This window comes from Tursiops truncatus, chromosome 4 (genome assembly GCF_011762595.2).
Source record: "Tursiops truncatus isolate mTurTru1 chromosome 4, mTurTru1.mat.Y, whole genome shotgun sequence".
NCBI lineage: Eukaryota > Metazoa > Chordata > Mammalia > Artiodactyla > Delphinidae > Tursiops > Tursiops truncatus.
Window position 1 is genome coordinate 28420330 of NC_047037.1, and position 17535 is coordinate 28437864.

At 37.5% G+C, this 17535-nt stretch overlaps 1 protein-coding gene across 8 annotated transcripts in view; it reads left to right on the forward strand.

Moving 5' to 3' along the window:
* PIK3CB (phosphatidylinositol-4,5-bisphosphate 3-kinase catalytic subunit beta) overlaps positions 1-17535 on the forward strand; it is a 191104-nt gene that overhangs the window by 142401 nt on the left and 31168 nt on the right. For all 8 annotated transcript variants that reach the window (XM_073803775.1, XM_019934250.3, XM_019934248.3 and 5 more), the window contains 4 exons: positions 2120-2308; positions 6413-6534; positions 9794-9937; positions 11190-11289. In XM_073803775.1, coding sequence (XP_073659876.1) covers positions 2120-2308; positions 6413-6534; positions 9794-9937; positions 11190-11289 — 555 coding nt within the window. The remainder of the gene's footprint in view (positions 1-2119; positions 2309-6412; positions 6535-9793; positions 9938-11189; positions 11290-17535) is intronic.

Consider the following 17535-nt stretch of genomic DNA (forward strand, 5'->3'; position numbering starts at 1 on the left):
CTGCGTGCGGGCTTTCTCCAGTTGTGGCGAGTGGGGGCTACTCATCCTTGTAGTGTGCAGGCTTCTCATTGCGGTGGCTTCTCTTGTTGCAGAGCATGGGCTCTAGGCGTGCGGGCATCAGTAGTTGTGGCTCACGGGCTCCAGGGTGCAGGCTCAGTAGTTGTGGCGCACAGAGTTACTTGCTCCGCGGCATGTGAGATCTTCCCGGACCAGGGCTCGAACCCATGTCCCCTGCATTGGCAGGCGGATTCTTAACCACTGCACCACCAGGGAAGTCCTTGTAGTAAGTTTTAAAATAAGGAAATGTGAAACCGCCACCAGGGAAGTCCCTCAACCTTGGTCTTTCTTCTTCCATACTGTGTTGACTATTTTGGGTCTTTTGCCTTTCCATATAATTTTAGAATCAGTTTGTTGATATCCACATAATAACTTACTGGGATTTAAATTGGGTTTAAATTGAATCTGTTGATATTAAGTTGGGAAGAACTGACTATTGTGATTGTCAGTTCATGGATAAGAATATTGACAATATTCTTATCCATGAACATGGAATATATCTCCATTTGTTTAATTCCTTGATTACTTTCATAAGAGTTCTGTAGTTTTCTCATATAAATCTTGTATGTATGTTGTTAATTTCTTACTGTTTCCTTATTTTGGGGTGCTAATGTAAATATTATTGCATTTTTAATTTCAAATTCCGCTTATTTATTGCTAATACATAAGAAAAGGATTTACTTTTATATATTGACCTTGTATCCCACAATTGCTGTAATTGCTTATTAGTTCCAATGGTGGTTTTGTTGATTCTTTCATATTTTCTACATAGACAATCATGTCATCCTAATTATTTTTACATATGCATATACTATTTTGAATCTCACTACTTTAGAAAATTAGTGATATGACTTTTATTTATTTTAATGTTTATATGAAATCCCAGTTAAAATAATTTCAAGTACAAAATAATATGCTAATGGAACATAAATCCTTACAGAATCTTGTCAGATAATTCTGGAGATTTTTTTGTGAGGATGGGGGATAAGGAAGGGATATGCTTTCGCCTAAATGGTTTAGTTTTTCTTTAAGTATGGGGAAATGTACCTTTTTCTTTTCCTTTTCTTTATTTAATAAATTTCTTTTATTTATTATTTTTGGCTGCATTGGGTCTTCATTGCTGCGCGCGGGCTTTCTCTAGTTGCAGCAAGCAGGGGCTTCTCTTCATTGCGGTACGCTGGCTTCTCATTGCAGTGGCTTGTCTTGTTGTGGAGCACAGGCTCTAGGCACGCAGGCTTCAGTAGTTGTGGCACACCGGCTCAGTAGTTGTGGTTCGTGGGCTCTAGAGTGCAGGCTCAGTAGTTGTGGCACACGGGTTCGTTGCTCCACGGCATGTGGGATCTTCCCACACCAGGGTTCGAACCAGTGGTCCATTTTCTTTATTTTAATATATTCTTATAAGGATTGGGAAAGAAAATGGGATAACTGTATTTTTTTTATGTTTACTTTTAGCCAAGTTTCAGTCCTTACTCTAAATGTTTTAATGCCTCAGAGCCAAGAAGGCACCTATTAACCTTTTTAAAACTATAAATTTGGTTCATCTTTGATTTTGCTTTTTTCTTTATAGAAATTAAAAAAGGAAGATGAGAAACTCAGTTCAAATAATGACTTTTTTAATCCAAATTACAATTCTGCCACCTAGTGTTTGCATACGGATTTTTTAACAGTATTCTTTTTTCTTTTAAAAAACTGAGAATAATTTTTTCCTTCATCCTTAGCTTACTAATTTAATATTCAGTTTAGTAAAAACTTTAAAAGGGGTATCCAACTTTTTACGGAATTAGATTGTTAATATCTCAAATTTTAAAGCTCATAAATTGTTGAAAAATTCATTGTGTAGTTAACCCTTGAACAACACGGGTTTGAACTGTGCAGATCCACTTACAAGTGGATTTTTTTCAATAAACAAGTACTGCAGTACTACGTGAACCGTGGTTGGTTGAATCTATGAATTTAGGGATTTTCTACTGCTTGGGGGTTGGTGCCTCTAACCCCTGTGTTCAAGGTCTGCCCGTGATGTTTACACAGTTTTGTTCTGTAATGAGTAATTTTACTTTCTTAGAGTCGAGGTGGAAAGAAGTTTCTTGCTGTACTGAAAGAAATCTTGGACAGGGATCCGTTGTCTCAGCTGTGTGAGAATGAAATGGATCTTATTTGGACTTTGCGACAAGACTGCAGAGAGAATTTCCCACAGTCATTGCCGAAATTACTGCTGTCAATCAAGTGGAATAAACTTGAGGATGTTGCTCAGGTAACAAAAGATCATTTCTGTAACTCCATTCAGCAGTATATGTTACTTTGTTGATTTCGTGTAAATTGTCCTTTCCTATATAGGTATGTTTCCAAAGGTTGGGTAATTTTCTGCAGGAGAAATTTTGAGGTTTTCAACTCTTACATATTCTGGTCTAAATGGTAAACCAGAAAGTTTTAAGATTTCAAAATCCCAGATTCCGGGTAGGTTTTCTATATCTTTTACTAAAGATAATTAAGACTTAGGTCTTGGTGTAATCATCTGTAATTACTACCAGCATGTGGTAGGTTCTGGGCTACTTCTAACAGTTTCATCAATGAACTCCAAGGTTTTAATCTTAAGACCTTTTGCAGTGAGTGTCCTAAAATGAATATGTATTGTTTGAAAATTACCTCTATTTGTAAAAGTTAACATTTTAGATCATAAGCCATTCAGATCAATTTTACTGTTTATTTAAAGTTGGTCAGTGTTGATGAATATTTGTCTTTAAGCAGAAAAGCAAAAGGGGAACAAATGTTTGATCCAAAAAAGCCACCAAATTTTAGCTACTTGATTTAATTTTCAAGACTATGTGAAAAAGCACTGGCATTATTAAATTCACTTGCTTATCAGTGCTCTACAGAAAGATTCTTGAAATTATTTCTTAATCAGAATGAATACATTTGGCATATTAAAATAATGTTATTCACCTTACTTGAATTCAAGTGATCTTTTAAAAATTTTTCTTGTCTTATTAAATCTATAATGACTTTAAAAATTTAGTCAAGAAATGTATATTTCTTTTAATCAGGTATATTTTTTTTAAATCTTTGATTTTATTGTTTTACTTCGTAAATTAAGTTTAGAAAGTATTTCTTTTGAGTTTATTCCTAGGGTCTAACAATTTTTTTGGAATCATGTTACAAAATTATATGATGTGCCTTGTTTAAACTGGTTACACAGACCACATGAAAATTACTTACTCTGAAAAGGAACTATTTTTGTCATCTAGATAGATTTTAATTGTTCTGACACAGTTGTCTTCTAACCATTTATTTATTTAAATTCAAGGTTAGTTTTCTATGAACCCCCCCTAATGGTTGAATATAAGCATTTTTTAACTGGCACATTTGCCTACTTCTCAATGAATAGCATTCATTTCTAAGTGCCTATCCAAGAAATGCATCGTATTATTATTTTGCATATAATTAGAATAGAAAAAAATTTCTTGCTGTTCTCTTAAGATATCTGAGAGGGAGGTTTTGTATGTCAACTGTCAGAAAATGGAATGAGACAATTCGGGCTTAATATTTCTTTATTCGAACCCCAGGGGCAGAAATTTTTACACTGAGGAGTTTAGTTTACTATACTTGTCTCATTTCCATGAGTAAATCTAAAGCATTGTTTTCAGATATAACTTAACTTCCTCCATTGTGGTAGAAGAAAGTCTGTAGTGTAACTTAATATTCTTATAGAAAAACCTAAATGTGTGTAAGGAAGTATAGGAAGGTATGAATTTCACGATCCTAATCCCCCCCTTTAGTAGTCTAGAAAAGAAAATCAGCGGAATAAAAAGTAATGTGTTTTGGCTTCTCCCCCAGCCCTATCCCATTGCCAGTTACACTGAACTGGTATAAGAGAATATAAACTGTATTTTCAATGAATTGACTACCTAAGAGAAGTGGAGAGTCAGAACCTGGTGCACATATTCTGCAGGCATATGCCACTGGTGAAAATTCTATAGAAGGGTAGCCTCCCATTAATCCACAGGAAAACATTCTGTTGGCATACTGCAGAAGGGGTTTCAATAGCCTCTTGCAGCAGACAGGTAATTAATTAGTCAGCACTGCTTTCACTATTTATATGGCTGAGTCAGATTTCCCTTCCCTGTTTGCTTCCATAGCTTTCTCCAAACTGAAGAGATGAGTTTTGGTAATTTATTTAATTTTATGTTTATATTATTGATTTAATAATTTAATAATCTTAGCAAAAGTTATAACTTTTCAATAGTAGGGCTGTTTTTAACCTATACCATAGTTGAACCTCTGGTATTACATAACATTATCTATCCTTTACAGTATTGTTTTTGTGGAGCAGTGTATATTCCACGTGTTAACTGGGGATGCTAGGAGGTTTTTTTAAGCTATCATTTCAGACCCTCAAGAAACAGTCCCCTTTATCCATAAGGAGGAATACTAGTCCATTAGGGCCTTGGGGAAAGTGGGCAGGGAGCCCCATCAGTGATAAAACATGGGGTGATGTAGGTGTTTCATATCTTTAAAGCAATATTGCCCAAACTTTTGTTCAATTATTACACTCCTTAGGACCTTTTTTACATATTTTCCCCAATAGCCCCATCCCCATGGGATTTTGATACCACAGATAAGTGTATGTTTGCCTATGTAGTGTATGCATATATGTACTTTGTATATTAAAAGAGCAAGTATAAGACAATCTTTTTATTCAGTATAAGTTTAAGAATAATTGAACCAAAATTTAAGGTAAAGGTTAAAATGTAAAAACTAACATTTTGTTGTATTTGTTGAATAACTGATGTAATTCATTATGTAAATTGTAATGTATCACATTTCATATCCATGTTAGTAATTTATGTAAATATATATTAAAAAGGCAATGCAGTCAACTTTTAAAAATTACTCAAAAGGGTTATTTTTTCTGCTAATGTAAAATAATTGAAAATTAATTTTTTAAAAATTATATCATTAGAGAACTTCTAAATTTGCTTCATATGAGAAGATACCTTTTAACTTAGCTGCTAGATACTCATTTAGATATTGACTTTTGAGCACTTGACAAGTTAATGAGAGGTTGAATAATTTGGAGAATTAAAATAATAAAATGTAAATTATTTTTATGTAATTTTCAAAGCCCAGGTCTCTCGCAGATGCTCAAGTGACAAACGACAAGGCAGGCAGCAGGTACTGCAAGCCATCTCTTGCAACATGACTTTGAGATTGAGCAGGCAACTGAGAGAAAAGCCTCCAACCATTGCCATCTATTTGCCATATTCTTGTAGCTCTCATCTTGCATACATTTTGTGTTTCTTCCTTGGACTTGATGTCAGTGCTACATAAGTGATACCCAAGAAAACCCAACAATATAAATCAGATATTAAGGAATAAGATTTTGTCCGAGAAGGTTGAGCTTTGGAGGGCCACAAATCATAATTATCAAAAAATGTTTTGCTTTCCTCCGTAACCACTTTTCTTCCCACTTACCATCCCTGATAAGAATGTAAGCTATAAATATATCAAAACCATGAGGAGGAAGGGACTCTTCCCAAAATTGACCCTTAAAAAAAAATCAACCCTGATGAGTCTCACTGTGTTCTGATGGGAGGCAGGTAAGAATCCTTTCTAGAGATTTGGGTTTTCTGGAACTAGGGTTTCCAAAGATGTGGCCATGTCCACCTGAACCCACCCTTCACCAGTACTCCCAGCTCATTCCCCCATGGGATTCTTTTTTATCCTATATCTAGGTCATTTCTAAGCGGCATCTGTAAGTGGGAAACTGGCTGTATTTATCTTGTGTATATAAATAACTAGGTACTGTGACTTAATGGATTTAAACATGTTATAGTCAATAAAGTTTTGTAAAGTGATACTCTTAAAAATATTAAGAACTAAAAGTAAACTTCCTCAAGATAATTTTATGTTGTTATAATGCACTTTTTTATATATAAATTGCCTTTCATTAGTTTGAGCCTTGCAGCTTATATTTGTACTTTGAATTTGACCTTTAAGTATTTCTTGATTATTTCCCTCTGCTGTTTCCCCTCTCCCCTTCCTCTCACCTTTCCCCCTACCTTCTGCCCCCATCTTTTTTTCCCTTAAAAAATTATTTAATGATTGTAGAATTCATATATTCAGTGTATCATTCTACCTCCAGGTAAGTACATAATAGCTTTTTCACTTGCTTACCGATAGAATCTTTCAACAGAGACAATCTTTATTAATCTGTATTAACAACAGTGGATTTTTGAGGCCTTAGTAACTGCAAGTATGCTTCTCCTTTCTTTTGACCCATCTCTGCTCCTGTGTACCAAGGAAAAGTAGATTACTTTTCTCTCCTATAATTTCTGAACCAGTTTCAATTTTTAAACAGCTTCAGGCACTACTTCAGATTTGGCCTAAACTGCCCCCCCGGGAGGCCCTGGAGCTTCTAGATTTCAACTATCCAGATCAGTACGTGCGAGAATATGCTGTGGGCTGTCTGCAACAGATGAGGTATCTCCTGCAGGAGGCTTTTTTGGGTCAAGGAATAACTTGTGGGTGGGAAGAGAAGTTGATGTCTGCTTGAATGTCTTGTAAGAAAGGAAAAGGATAGGAATGACCAAGTTCAAAGCATCTGTTCCCTCCTTCCTCCCACTCTCTCCCACAGTCTCTCCTGTTTTCTCCCCCCACCCCGCCCCATCTCCTCCGATCCTCCCCGACTCTCGCTCTCTCTCTCTCTCTCTCTCTCTCTCTCTCTCTCTCTGTTTTTTGTTTTTTTTGGCGTGGCTGCCTGGCATGCAGGATCTTAGTTCCTGACCAGGGATCGAACCTACGCCCTCTGCAGTGGAAGCGTGGAGTCTTAACCACTGGGCCACCAGGGAAGTCCCCACCCTATATGATAAAACAAAAAAGCAAGCAAAAACTGCATGGGGTGGTCCCCAAGAACACCCTCAGGTTCCATGACTTACTAGGAGGACTCATAGGACTCAGCATATAGTCACCCTTGGCTAAGATTTATTACATAAAAAGTATACAGAGCAGTACTGGGAAAGGAAAAAAATTCATGGGGCAAAGTCTGGAGGAAACCAGGGAGATGCTTCTAAGAGTTCTTTCCCAGTGGAATCGCACTGAATACACTTAATTCCCCCAGCAACAAGTTGTGACAGCACACCTGAATACTGTCTACCAGGGAAGCTTGTTACAGACTTGGTGGCCAGGGTTTTTTTTGCGGGGAGGGCAGTGCTAGTCACATGAGCACCCTCTGCCTAGCATATTCCCAAATTCTAGACTCCCGGAACAAAAATGCGTGTTGAGCATAAAACATACTGTTTGCAAAAACAGTTTAGGCATAGTAAGCCACTCTTATCTGTTAAGGTGGTGGGAAGCCTTCCGAAATCTACATTCCCAGATGCCGGTCAAGGGCTAACCTTGTAAGCATGCTTTATCAAAGGATAGCAGTCAGGTTTGCTCCTCTGTTAACTCTTTTCTGTCCATTACCCACAATTAAGAAATGTTAATATTTTTTCTTTTTTTAAATGTTAATATTTTTGACTTTTTTTAAGTTTGTATTTTATTTATTTTTTTAAACTTAAAAATTTTTTTTTTTTTAATTCTTTGGCTGCATTGGGTCTTCGTTGCTGCGTGCAGGCTTTCTCTAGTTGCAGCAAGCGGGGGCTACTCTTCACTGCGGTGCGCGGGCTTCTCATTACGGTGGCTTCTCTTGTTGCAGAGAATGGGCTCTAGGCATGCAGGCCTCAGTAGTTGTGGCATGCAGGCTTAGTAGCTGTGGCTCACGGGCTCTAGAGCACAGGCTCAGTAGTTGCTGCCCACGGGCTTAGTTGCTCCGCGGCACGTGCAATCTTCCCGGACCAGGGCTCAAACCTGTGTCCCCAACATTGGCAGACAGATTCTTAACCACTGTGCCACCAGGGAAGCCCTAAGTTTGTATTTTAAAGCAATTAACGTTACAGCTAAAGTCCTCATAGTTTCCTTACTCAATCCTGATTATTTTCACTTCCCAGAGGCAACTGTTATCACGAATTTGGTGTATATCCTTCTATACCATAATTTTCTGTTTTTACCACATTTATATATCTATAAAATACAGATATGGGATAATATTGTACATTTAAAAATCACACAGCTGTGTCTTGCCATATATATTGTTTTACATAGTTTTTTTCCTTTATTCAACATTAGGTTTTTGAGGTCAGTCTCTCCTGTTACATATAAATGTAGTTTATTCCTTTCACTACTGTGTAATATTCTTTCATAGAGATGTATCGTATTTACTCCATTTCTCTATTGAGGAACATTTTAAATTTTCTCAAAATTTCCCTCTTAACAAACAATGCTACAGTGAACATGCTTGTACAATCTCTTTAGGGTAGTACATGTGTGAGAATCTATGGGATTTCTTGGATGAAATGTCATTATTGAGACAGTCTTAGACAATGGGCATTTTCAGGTTTATCCATTTTCTTACTGGCCTCAAAATGAGGGGTTATACCATATGGTCATTTGAAAAACAAAAGTTCTCAGAAAATTATGGATACTGTGATACATTTTTTTCCTTTTCTTCTTTTTAAAATAAATCATTTATGTTTTAAATTGTGTGCTCTCCAAAACAAATTATACAAACTCTTTAACAGTGGTTATTTTGGGGGAGTGAAATAAGAAGTGTAAGGAAAGAGGAAGCCTCTTCTTTTCTATACTTCTATCTTTTACACTACTTATAGATTTTATAGTGGGCATGGATTTTACAATAAACTTAAGATGGTTTTATAGATAGTTTTAAAAAATGAGGCTCCCAGTTGTTCCTCAGTCTCTCTGTTTGCATTGGAGATCTGAAGGGGAGGGGCTACCTGGCCCCTCTTGGACTGAGCTAAGTGTTTTTCTTAAATATATTGATCCCTAGGAGGAGATTGCTGTGATCCCCATGTTCCATATAGGTAATTCTAATGTGTCTTCCTATGTTAAATTTTCTGGTATGAGGTTTTTTCTGGTGTATAGTATCCTAGGTTTCAGTCCCAGGTCAGTATCCTAGGTTTCATTCCCAGGTCTGCTTTAGACTACTGCTTAACCATTTATTGTCCAAGACTATAGTCACCAAGTAGAGGACTTGGGATGCATATCTTACCTGACTACTGGAATTGCCTTTGATGGGAGTGTGTTTACATGTGAATGGTTTGGAGATGGATACAAAATAGAGAGCCCGAACATTAATTAATTCAGCTCATTTAATTACAATAGTATGTCAATTCAATGAATCCATTCCCACTTACAAATACACTCTTTATCCTTCAAACTATTTGAAGATTTTAATTGTTCATTCATTTTCTGGAGCAAAAATTACTTAATCCCAATGATATGAAAGGAAAATAAGTTGAAGTACTGATGGAATTTGTATTTTAAAAAGCTGGTTGGTTGACTGAGCACGTAACTTTTTCAGCATGATCAGAAAACTATTACCTAATTTTATTATAACTCTCGGCTGATTATAAATACAATCATCAGTTGTATAAACCTAGTTAACTTAATAAAAATGCCCCATATATCTGTTCTTTGCTCCTTTTCACTCTTCTGCACATCAGAAATTCTCAGCTTTTCTTATGTTATTGTAACAGTGAAACAGTGAATGTAAGTGTGCCCCAAGCTTGACCCAAAAGAACCATTGTGTTTCAGTAAGTTAGTATTTGATAAGTTTGATAGGAATGGGTCTTTTTCCAGCACCGATTGTTGAGTGACTTACTGTGTCTTTTGTTTTTTTCAGTGATGAAGAACTCTCTCAATATCTTTTACAGTTGGTGCAAGTTTTAAAATATGAGCCTTTTCTTGATTGTGCCCTCTCTAGATTCCTACTAGAAAGAGCACTTGCTAATCGGAGGATAGGGCAGTTTTTATTTTGGCACCTTAGGTAAGTCTTTTATATTTCAAATCAAATCCACCACGTGCTTTTGTAAATATTAACCAGCATAATACAGGACATGTAGTAAAACAGTCTAGCTGCTTTAGTTGTTTCTGAGTCATCCATAACATTTATGCTTTCTTGGTATCTACTCCTATTTCTTGATACCCAGACTCTCAATTTTCATGATTTGGCAAAGTAACTGAGATAAGTGTCCCTTTATGCCTCCTTGATTTATAACTGAAATTAATAATTTTTATTATGATAATTATAATTAATAATAATTATTATTATAATGTATTGCTATTTTCCAGTAAAGTTTACTTATTGTGTTAATATTTTTGGACTAAAAACGTACTTATTGGGTAGTGGTATCATCATTGCTACTATTGCATAAATAAAGATTTTAAAGTTTTCCTATAACAACAGCAACTTTATTTTTAGCTTCTTTATTAACTAGGTCATTTTCAGAAATACATGAATCTTATTAAACCAAGTTTATATAGGAGTAAAATAGGGAAAGAGAACTAAAGTTCTTCTGTTGCCTAGGAAGGTTGTCAATTCCTCATTTCTCACGCTATACTTGGACATTTGTGATTTTTTCCATCTGGACTTCAGAGTACTGAAGCTAATCATTAACAGAAAAAAATAACTTTTCTCCTTTTTGGCTAAGCTTCTTAAGGAAAATAAGCTGTATAGTATTTTGATGTTAATTTTAGGAGTTATATTTCTGAATCTTGATTTCTTTATTATCCATAGTTTTTCCTTTCTTGTTTTTAACTTGTCTTCTTTTCTCATCCATTTCAATCTTCTTATTTTTAAATCCCTCAAGGAATAACAAAATAAGGTATTCCTTCCTTTTTCAAATGTGTACACCATTCTTTAAGTGAAAAAAAAAATCACATAGAAGCTAATTGAGGGATTAGTCAATTGTGTGATCTGAGTCAGATCTGTGTTTCATCTGAGTTGTCTGTAAATTGGTAGTATTACCATTTCACTCCAAAAAAACAAATAAGATGTGGTAACTTTGGATTTCTAGGAGTAAACAATGAACTAATGATAAAATCACATATCTTTTTGAACTGTAGTGTTTAAAGAATTAAAAGTTGAGCATCCCATCTGTGATTGTGTACAAGATGATGTGTTCTCCCTTTCTTTGATTAGCATAATAAGTTAATTTCATAATAGAATAAAGAAGTCAGTATTTTTATTTGGTGACCTGAAGTGTTTGATAAATCTTCATAATATTAACTTTCTGCAGGTCAGAAGTGCACATTCCTGCTGTTTCAGTACAATTTGGTGTCATCCTTGAAGCATACTGCCGGGGAAGCGTAGGTCACATGAAAGCGCTTTCCAAGCAGGTATCAGCTTATTTTAATCTTCATGTTCACTTTGTCACATGGTATTTGATAAATTGTGTCATATGCTAGTTCTCCTATCACAGTATTTCATAGAAGTTTCAATAACTGAACCCAGTTAATACATTTTTTAATCAAAATGTAAGCCAAGAAATGAAGTTTCAACAAATTCAGCAGAATATTATTAATTGAATGCTATCTGAAAAATTAGGATTCCTTATAGTATTAACACCATGCCTTAAATTTTAGTAGGAAATACCTATTTAGACATGCTTAACAATGGATTTGATGGTAACAAAGATTATGAAATCTTTAGACGCTGTTTTTCCATACCCCTGAGTTACTCTTTCCAGTTAGTATAGTATTTATGATTCATACGCTCTGCCATTTGTTTTAAACTGAGATATTTTGACACCTAAGTTTATAGGTGTTACAGCTTCTAGAATTCAGAATCCTCAAGCTGCTTTTTCAAACTATATATACATGCCTGAAATTGTGATGCTCTCCCACATTCCCTCATTTTCTTCCTAGGCCTTCATTTTCTAATCATTTCAGGTGATGAGTTATTAGTGATACTAATAGGTCAGATATTAAATGCTTACTGTATGCCAGGAAGTATACTAAGTGTTTAAAGTATGCTATTTTACTCTCCTAATAATGTGCCACAGTATTTACTGTTACTGTCTGGATTTGACAAGGTGAAAAAACAATCTCTCCAAGAGATTAAGTAACTTGCCTAAAAACCCACAACTATTAAGTAAAAGAGTAAGTTTCTGACTTAACTCTCTGTCCAACTATAAAACTAAATCTCTTTTTATTATACCGGGAGTTTTCAAACCTTTTAAGCAAAACCTCTCTTTTTTAAATCAAAACTCAAAGATAGATCCATTTTACAAAATAGACAACAATGTCATTTTATCAGTATAAATGTATCTTTGAAGCTAAAATAAAACATAAGCCATTAAACAGAATCATGATGCTGTTTTATTGAACACAGAATTTCATCGGGCGTTATTGTTGACAGTTGTCTCAGTATCCAGTTATTTGTGTATTTTATTTTGGAGATAATCCTGACTTATACCTCTAAGTAATTACAAATAGTAATGGTTTTTAAAGAGCTTTCTTGCAAATGAGAAACATAACCTTGGCCCAAGCTTGATTTGTTGGTGTCTTCTTGGTCCCCTGAAGGATGAGATGAGAGCATTTCTGCCGTCAGGTAAAGCAGCTCTGTATTAGCTTCTTCATGCTGGAATCCTTCATTGACAGATAGCAACGATATGCTCTTGTTCTCTAGCAATAGTTTTTCCTAAATTGAGTATTATCTAACATAACTCAAGAAGATTTTTTAAAATGGTTTAATATATATTTACTCAGAACCTGCTATATGCTAGGGTTTGTGTTGCTGTTGGTGATATGAAGTCATATTAGCTATGTTGCTGTCATCAAGGATTTTATATTCCACAGAGTAGGTACACAAATTAGTGATATTATGATGGCAGTGTTATTAATGGGAGTATTATGTATGGTAGCAGAAAAAAGAGGCACATATTCTAGCTTAGGGCATTAGGCAAGAGGTCACAGTGCAGGTGACACGTTGTGGGTTTTGATGATCTGGTTAGCTAGTTGGAGAGTGTGGTAGTCAGTGCTCTACAGAGAGACAATTGTGTTTGTGTCTATATAGAGAGAGTGAAGGGGGCAGGTGGGTGAGATTGAGATTTATTATAAAGAATTGGCTCATGTGATAATGGAGGCCAAGAAGTCCCAAGATCTGCAGTCAAGCAAGCTGGAAATCCAGGAGAGCTGGTGTAGTTCCAGCCTGAGTCTGAAGGCCTGAGAACCTGGAGAGCCAACAGTATGAGTACCAGTCTGAAAGCAGACTTGACACCCAAGAAGAGCCATTGTTTCAGTTCAACTCTGAAGGCAGGAAAAGAACAATATCCCAGCTCTAGGCAGTCAGGCAGGTGGAATTCCTTCTTTCTTGCAGGAGGGTCTGCCTTTTGTTCTATTCAAATGTTTGGATGAGGCCCACCCACATAAGGGAGGGCAATCAGCTATATTCAGTCTACCTATTCAAATGTTAATCTCATCCAGAAACACCTAGAATAATGTTGGTCCAAGTATCTGAACACTCCGTGGCCCTGTCAAGTTGATATGTAAAATTAGCCATCACAGGTCAACTTGGCATCCATATGTAGCTCCTTAAACCCTTACTTAATCTCTAAATAAAGCCAATAACAAGGTCAAAATTCCACCTAACATGATACAACGAGGCTGAGTACCACCAATTACTCATTAACTTCTTTCTCAGAGGAGGAGATAATCTCCTTGAGTGGCGTTTGTTCTTCTCCTTAATTCCCTGTAAATTAAGTAGTATGTTGTAAAATTAATAATACTTAAATATTAAGATGTAAGTAATGATATAAAGTTAATGTATCTTATGTTACATGTTAACGGAATAAGAGTGAGAAGGAAACAAAGATATTTGTTATATATGTGTGTATATATGTGTGCATACACCCGTATTCATAACAAAATAAGATATTCATGACAGTCCTCATTTCTGTAACTGATCACGTGGTTATATCTGGTATTTATCACTACCATCTTCTAACCCATCCTGTATTCCCTTTGTCTTCGGCAAGCACCTCAGTTGGTTGTGTTCTTTACATGCTGGGATGACCTAAAGCTTTATTCTTGAAGAGTCTAGGCCATTAGTAGTCCTACCTGGATTGACTTGTAATTTCCCATTGATCTTAATCACTGGACTTGGTAATACTAAGAGATCACCTATATTCTAGACATACTCTTCCCTAATTTCTGCTTTGCAGTCAGGATCAATCATCCTAGCCAGCACCATAATGTACTTCTTTGCCTGTTGATCCAGAAGCATGAGGAGCCCAAAATGGCTGGGCAGGAGTCTTACCATCCAGTTCAATGGAATTGTTGTGTCTCCCAGTAGAATCATTCTCTCTGTAACTAAGACCTCTGTGCCAACAGAGCATAAGATCTCAGGAACAGGAGGCAAAAATTTTGTTAGTGGGTCATTAGGGGTAATAGTGAGAGGGTACTACTTCCATTTTCACACCTTCATGGAACTGTGAATCCTGGCTATTGGAGAAACAGCATCATATATTGGATGCTGATTCAGAGCATATACAGCCTTCTACAGAACCTTGCCCCAGCCCTGCAAGGTATTCACATCTAGCCAGCACTGTAATTGTCTTCAAAAGGCCATTCCACTGTTTTATCAAGGCAGCTACTTCTAAATGGTAGGGAACATGGTAAGACTAGTGAATTCTATGAGCACGAGCCCATTGCTGTACTTTATTTGCTGTGAAATGAGTTCCTTGATCAGAAGCAATGCTATGTGGAATGCCATGATGGTGGCTAAGGTGTTTTATAAGTCCATGGATGGTAGTTTTGGCAGAAACATTGTAGGCAAATTCATATCCAGAGTGTTTGTTCCAGTAAGAATAAGGTACTGCCCTTTCCAGAAGGGAAGCAGTCCCATGTTATCAACCTGTCATTCCATAGCTGGCTGATCACCCCCAGGAAATGGTGCCATATTGGGCACTCAGTGTTGGTCTCTGGTGCTGGCACATCAGGCACTCAGCAGTGGCCGTAGCAGGTGGGCTTTGGTGAGTGGAGGTTCATGTTGCTGAGCACATACATAACCTCCATCCCTGCCACTGTTCTCCATTGGATGGTGACCGGGTTGGCTGAGGAAAGGCTGGCTGGTATACATGGAATGGGTCATCCTATCCACTTTATAAAAATCTTCCAAGGTTAAACTTTGGTGAGCATACAGTGGGACAAAAATATCTTTTATTTTTTTGCCCATTCAGAGAGGTCTATCACATACCTCTTCCTTAAATTTCCTTGTCACTAGTTTTCCAATCATGTTCCTTCTAAGTCTCTGACCAGTGTTGGTCACAGCTCGTGAATTGCTATATAATTGCACATATGGCCATTTCTCCTTCCAAGCAAAGTGAACAAACAGGTGCACTTTCTGAAGTTCTTCACACTGGGAGTATTTCCCTTCACCACTGTCCTTCAGGAATGTTCCAGAAGGGGGCTCTAGTACCACAGTTGTCCACTTTTGTATGGCGCCTACCTATTGTAATCCAATAATCTGTAAACCATGGTTAAGTCTTCTCTTCCTGTGTCAGCTGATCATAAGGAACTCCCCATGAGGCCATGCTGCAGGATAGGATAGAGAAGGTAGTATAACAGGAGTGAGAAACCACGGACATTTGGGCCACTTCTTCATGTCACTTGTGCCTTCAGGACCCGATTGGGCCCAGTCTCGTATATAACCACGTTCACTTGATGATGGAGTGCCACTGTGCTTGCCCATCTTTATGTGTGGTGGGTCAGATAACACCTGGTTCATGACAGGCAGCTCAGGTTGCATGGTTACTTCATGGCCAGTGGTTAAGCGTTGTCTCTACTGAAACCCAGAAGCAAGCTAAGAGCTGTTTCTCAAAAGGAGAGTAGTTATCAGTAGGGCATGGTAGATTTTGTTTTTCCCCAAAATCCTAAGGACCTGTGCTGTGATTCACCTATAGGAGCCTGCCAAAGGCTCCAAATAGCATCCCTATATGTCACTGACAGATCTAGCGCCATTAGGTCTGCTGGATCATGTGGCCACAACTTGCATGGCAGTTTGGGCCTGCTGCAGAGCATTCTCTTGTTCTGGGCCTCACTCAAAACCGGCACCTCGGGCTTCCCTGGTGGCGCAGTGGTTGAGAGTCCGCCTGCTGATGCAGGGGACACAGGTTCGTGCCCAGGTCTGGGAAGATCCCACATGCCGCGGAGCGGCTGGGCCCGTGAGCCATGGCCGCTGAGCCTGCGCGTCCGGAGCCTGTGCTCCGCAACGGGAGAGGCCACAACAGTGAGAGGCCCGTGTACCGCAAAAAAAAAAAAAAAACCAAAAAAAACAAACTGGCACCTTTTGAGGTGCTGGGTCACTCAGTAAATAGGCCAGAGTGCATGAGGAATATGTTGCCTCCAGAATCCAAAGAGACCCACTAGGTGTTGTGCCTTATTTTTGGTTGTAAGCAAATAAATTACTCTTCACCTTAGAAGGGATATCTTGACATGCTCCATACCACTTTAACCCTAGAAGATGCACTGAGATTGAAGGCCTCAAATTTTTGTCGGATTTATTTCCACCTTCTAACATACAAATTTCTTTAAGTCTAGAGTAGTTGCTACATGTTACTTACTAGGTTCAGTCAGCACAATGTTATCACTGTAATGGATCAGCATGATATCTTATTGAAAGGAAAGTCGATTAAGGTTCCGGCAAGCTAAACTATTACATAGAGCTGGAGAATTGATGTACCCCTGAGTTAGGACAATGAAAGTGTATTGTTGGCCTTGCTAACTTAAGCAAATTAATTATGGGGGTCCATATTGACACATACGGAGAAAAAAAGCACTTGTCAGATCAGTAGTTGCATACCATGTGTCAGGGGGTGTGTTTATGCAGTGAAACTACATCTGGTATACCACCTGGTTAATGCTGTAACAATCCACTGTAATTCTCTAAGAGTCATCTATCTTTTGTACAGGCCAAATAGGCAAGATGAATGAGGATGTGATGGGAATCACCACCTTGCATCTTTCAAGTCCTTGGTGATAATACTAATATGTACAGTTACTCTAGGAATGTTTTTACCGTTTTCTTGGGAAGAGACAGTTGTAATAACTTCCACCTGGCCTTTCCCATCATAATAGCTCTCACTCCACGGGTCAGGGAAACAACATAGGGATTCTGCCAGCTCCTGAGTATATATATTTCAGCTATGCATTCCAGAACTAGAGAAATAACCACAGGATGGGCTTGGGACCCACTGGGCCCACCATGGAACAGATTTGTGCTAAAACTCCATTGTTAACTTGGCCTCCATAAGCCCCTACTTTGGTGGACCTCTGATGTTTTGGATCTCTTTGAATTAGTGTCAATTCAGAACCAGTGTCCAGAAGTCCCTGAAAGTTCTGATTATTTCCTTTCCCCCAGTGTGCAGTTGCTATAGTAAAAGGCCATGGGTCCCTTTGGGGAAGCCAGGGGAAAATCAGTTTCAGTCTGGTTGATATAGGAGCGTTCACAGGCATCATTCAGCGTTGATGAAAGTATTGGGGGATTTATTAACTTTTTAGTGTGTCTAAGCCTATGAGTACACGTTAGAGAAGTGAGGTGTTTATTATTGTCATGGTGTAAACGTAGACCATAAGCTGTATGTG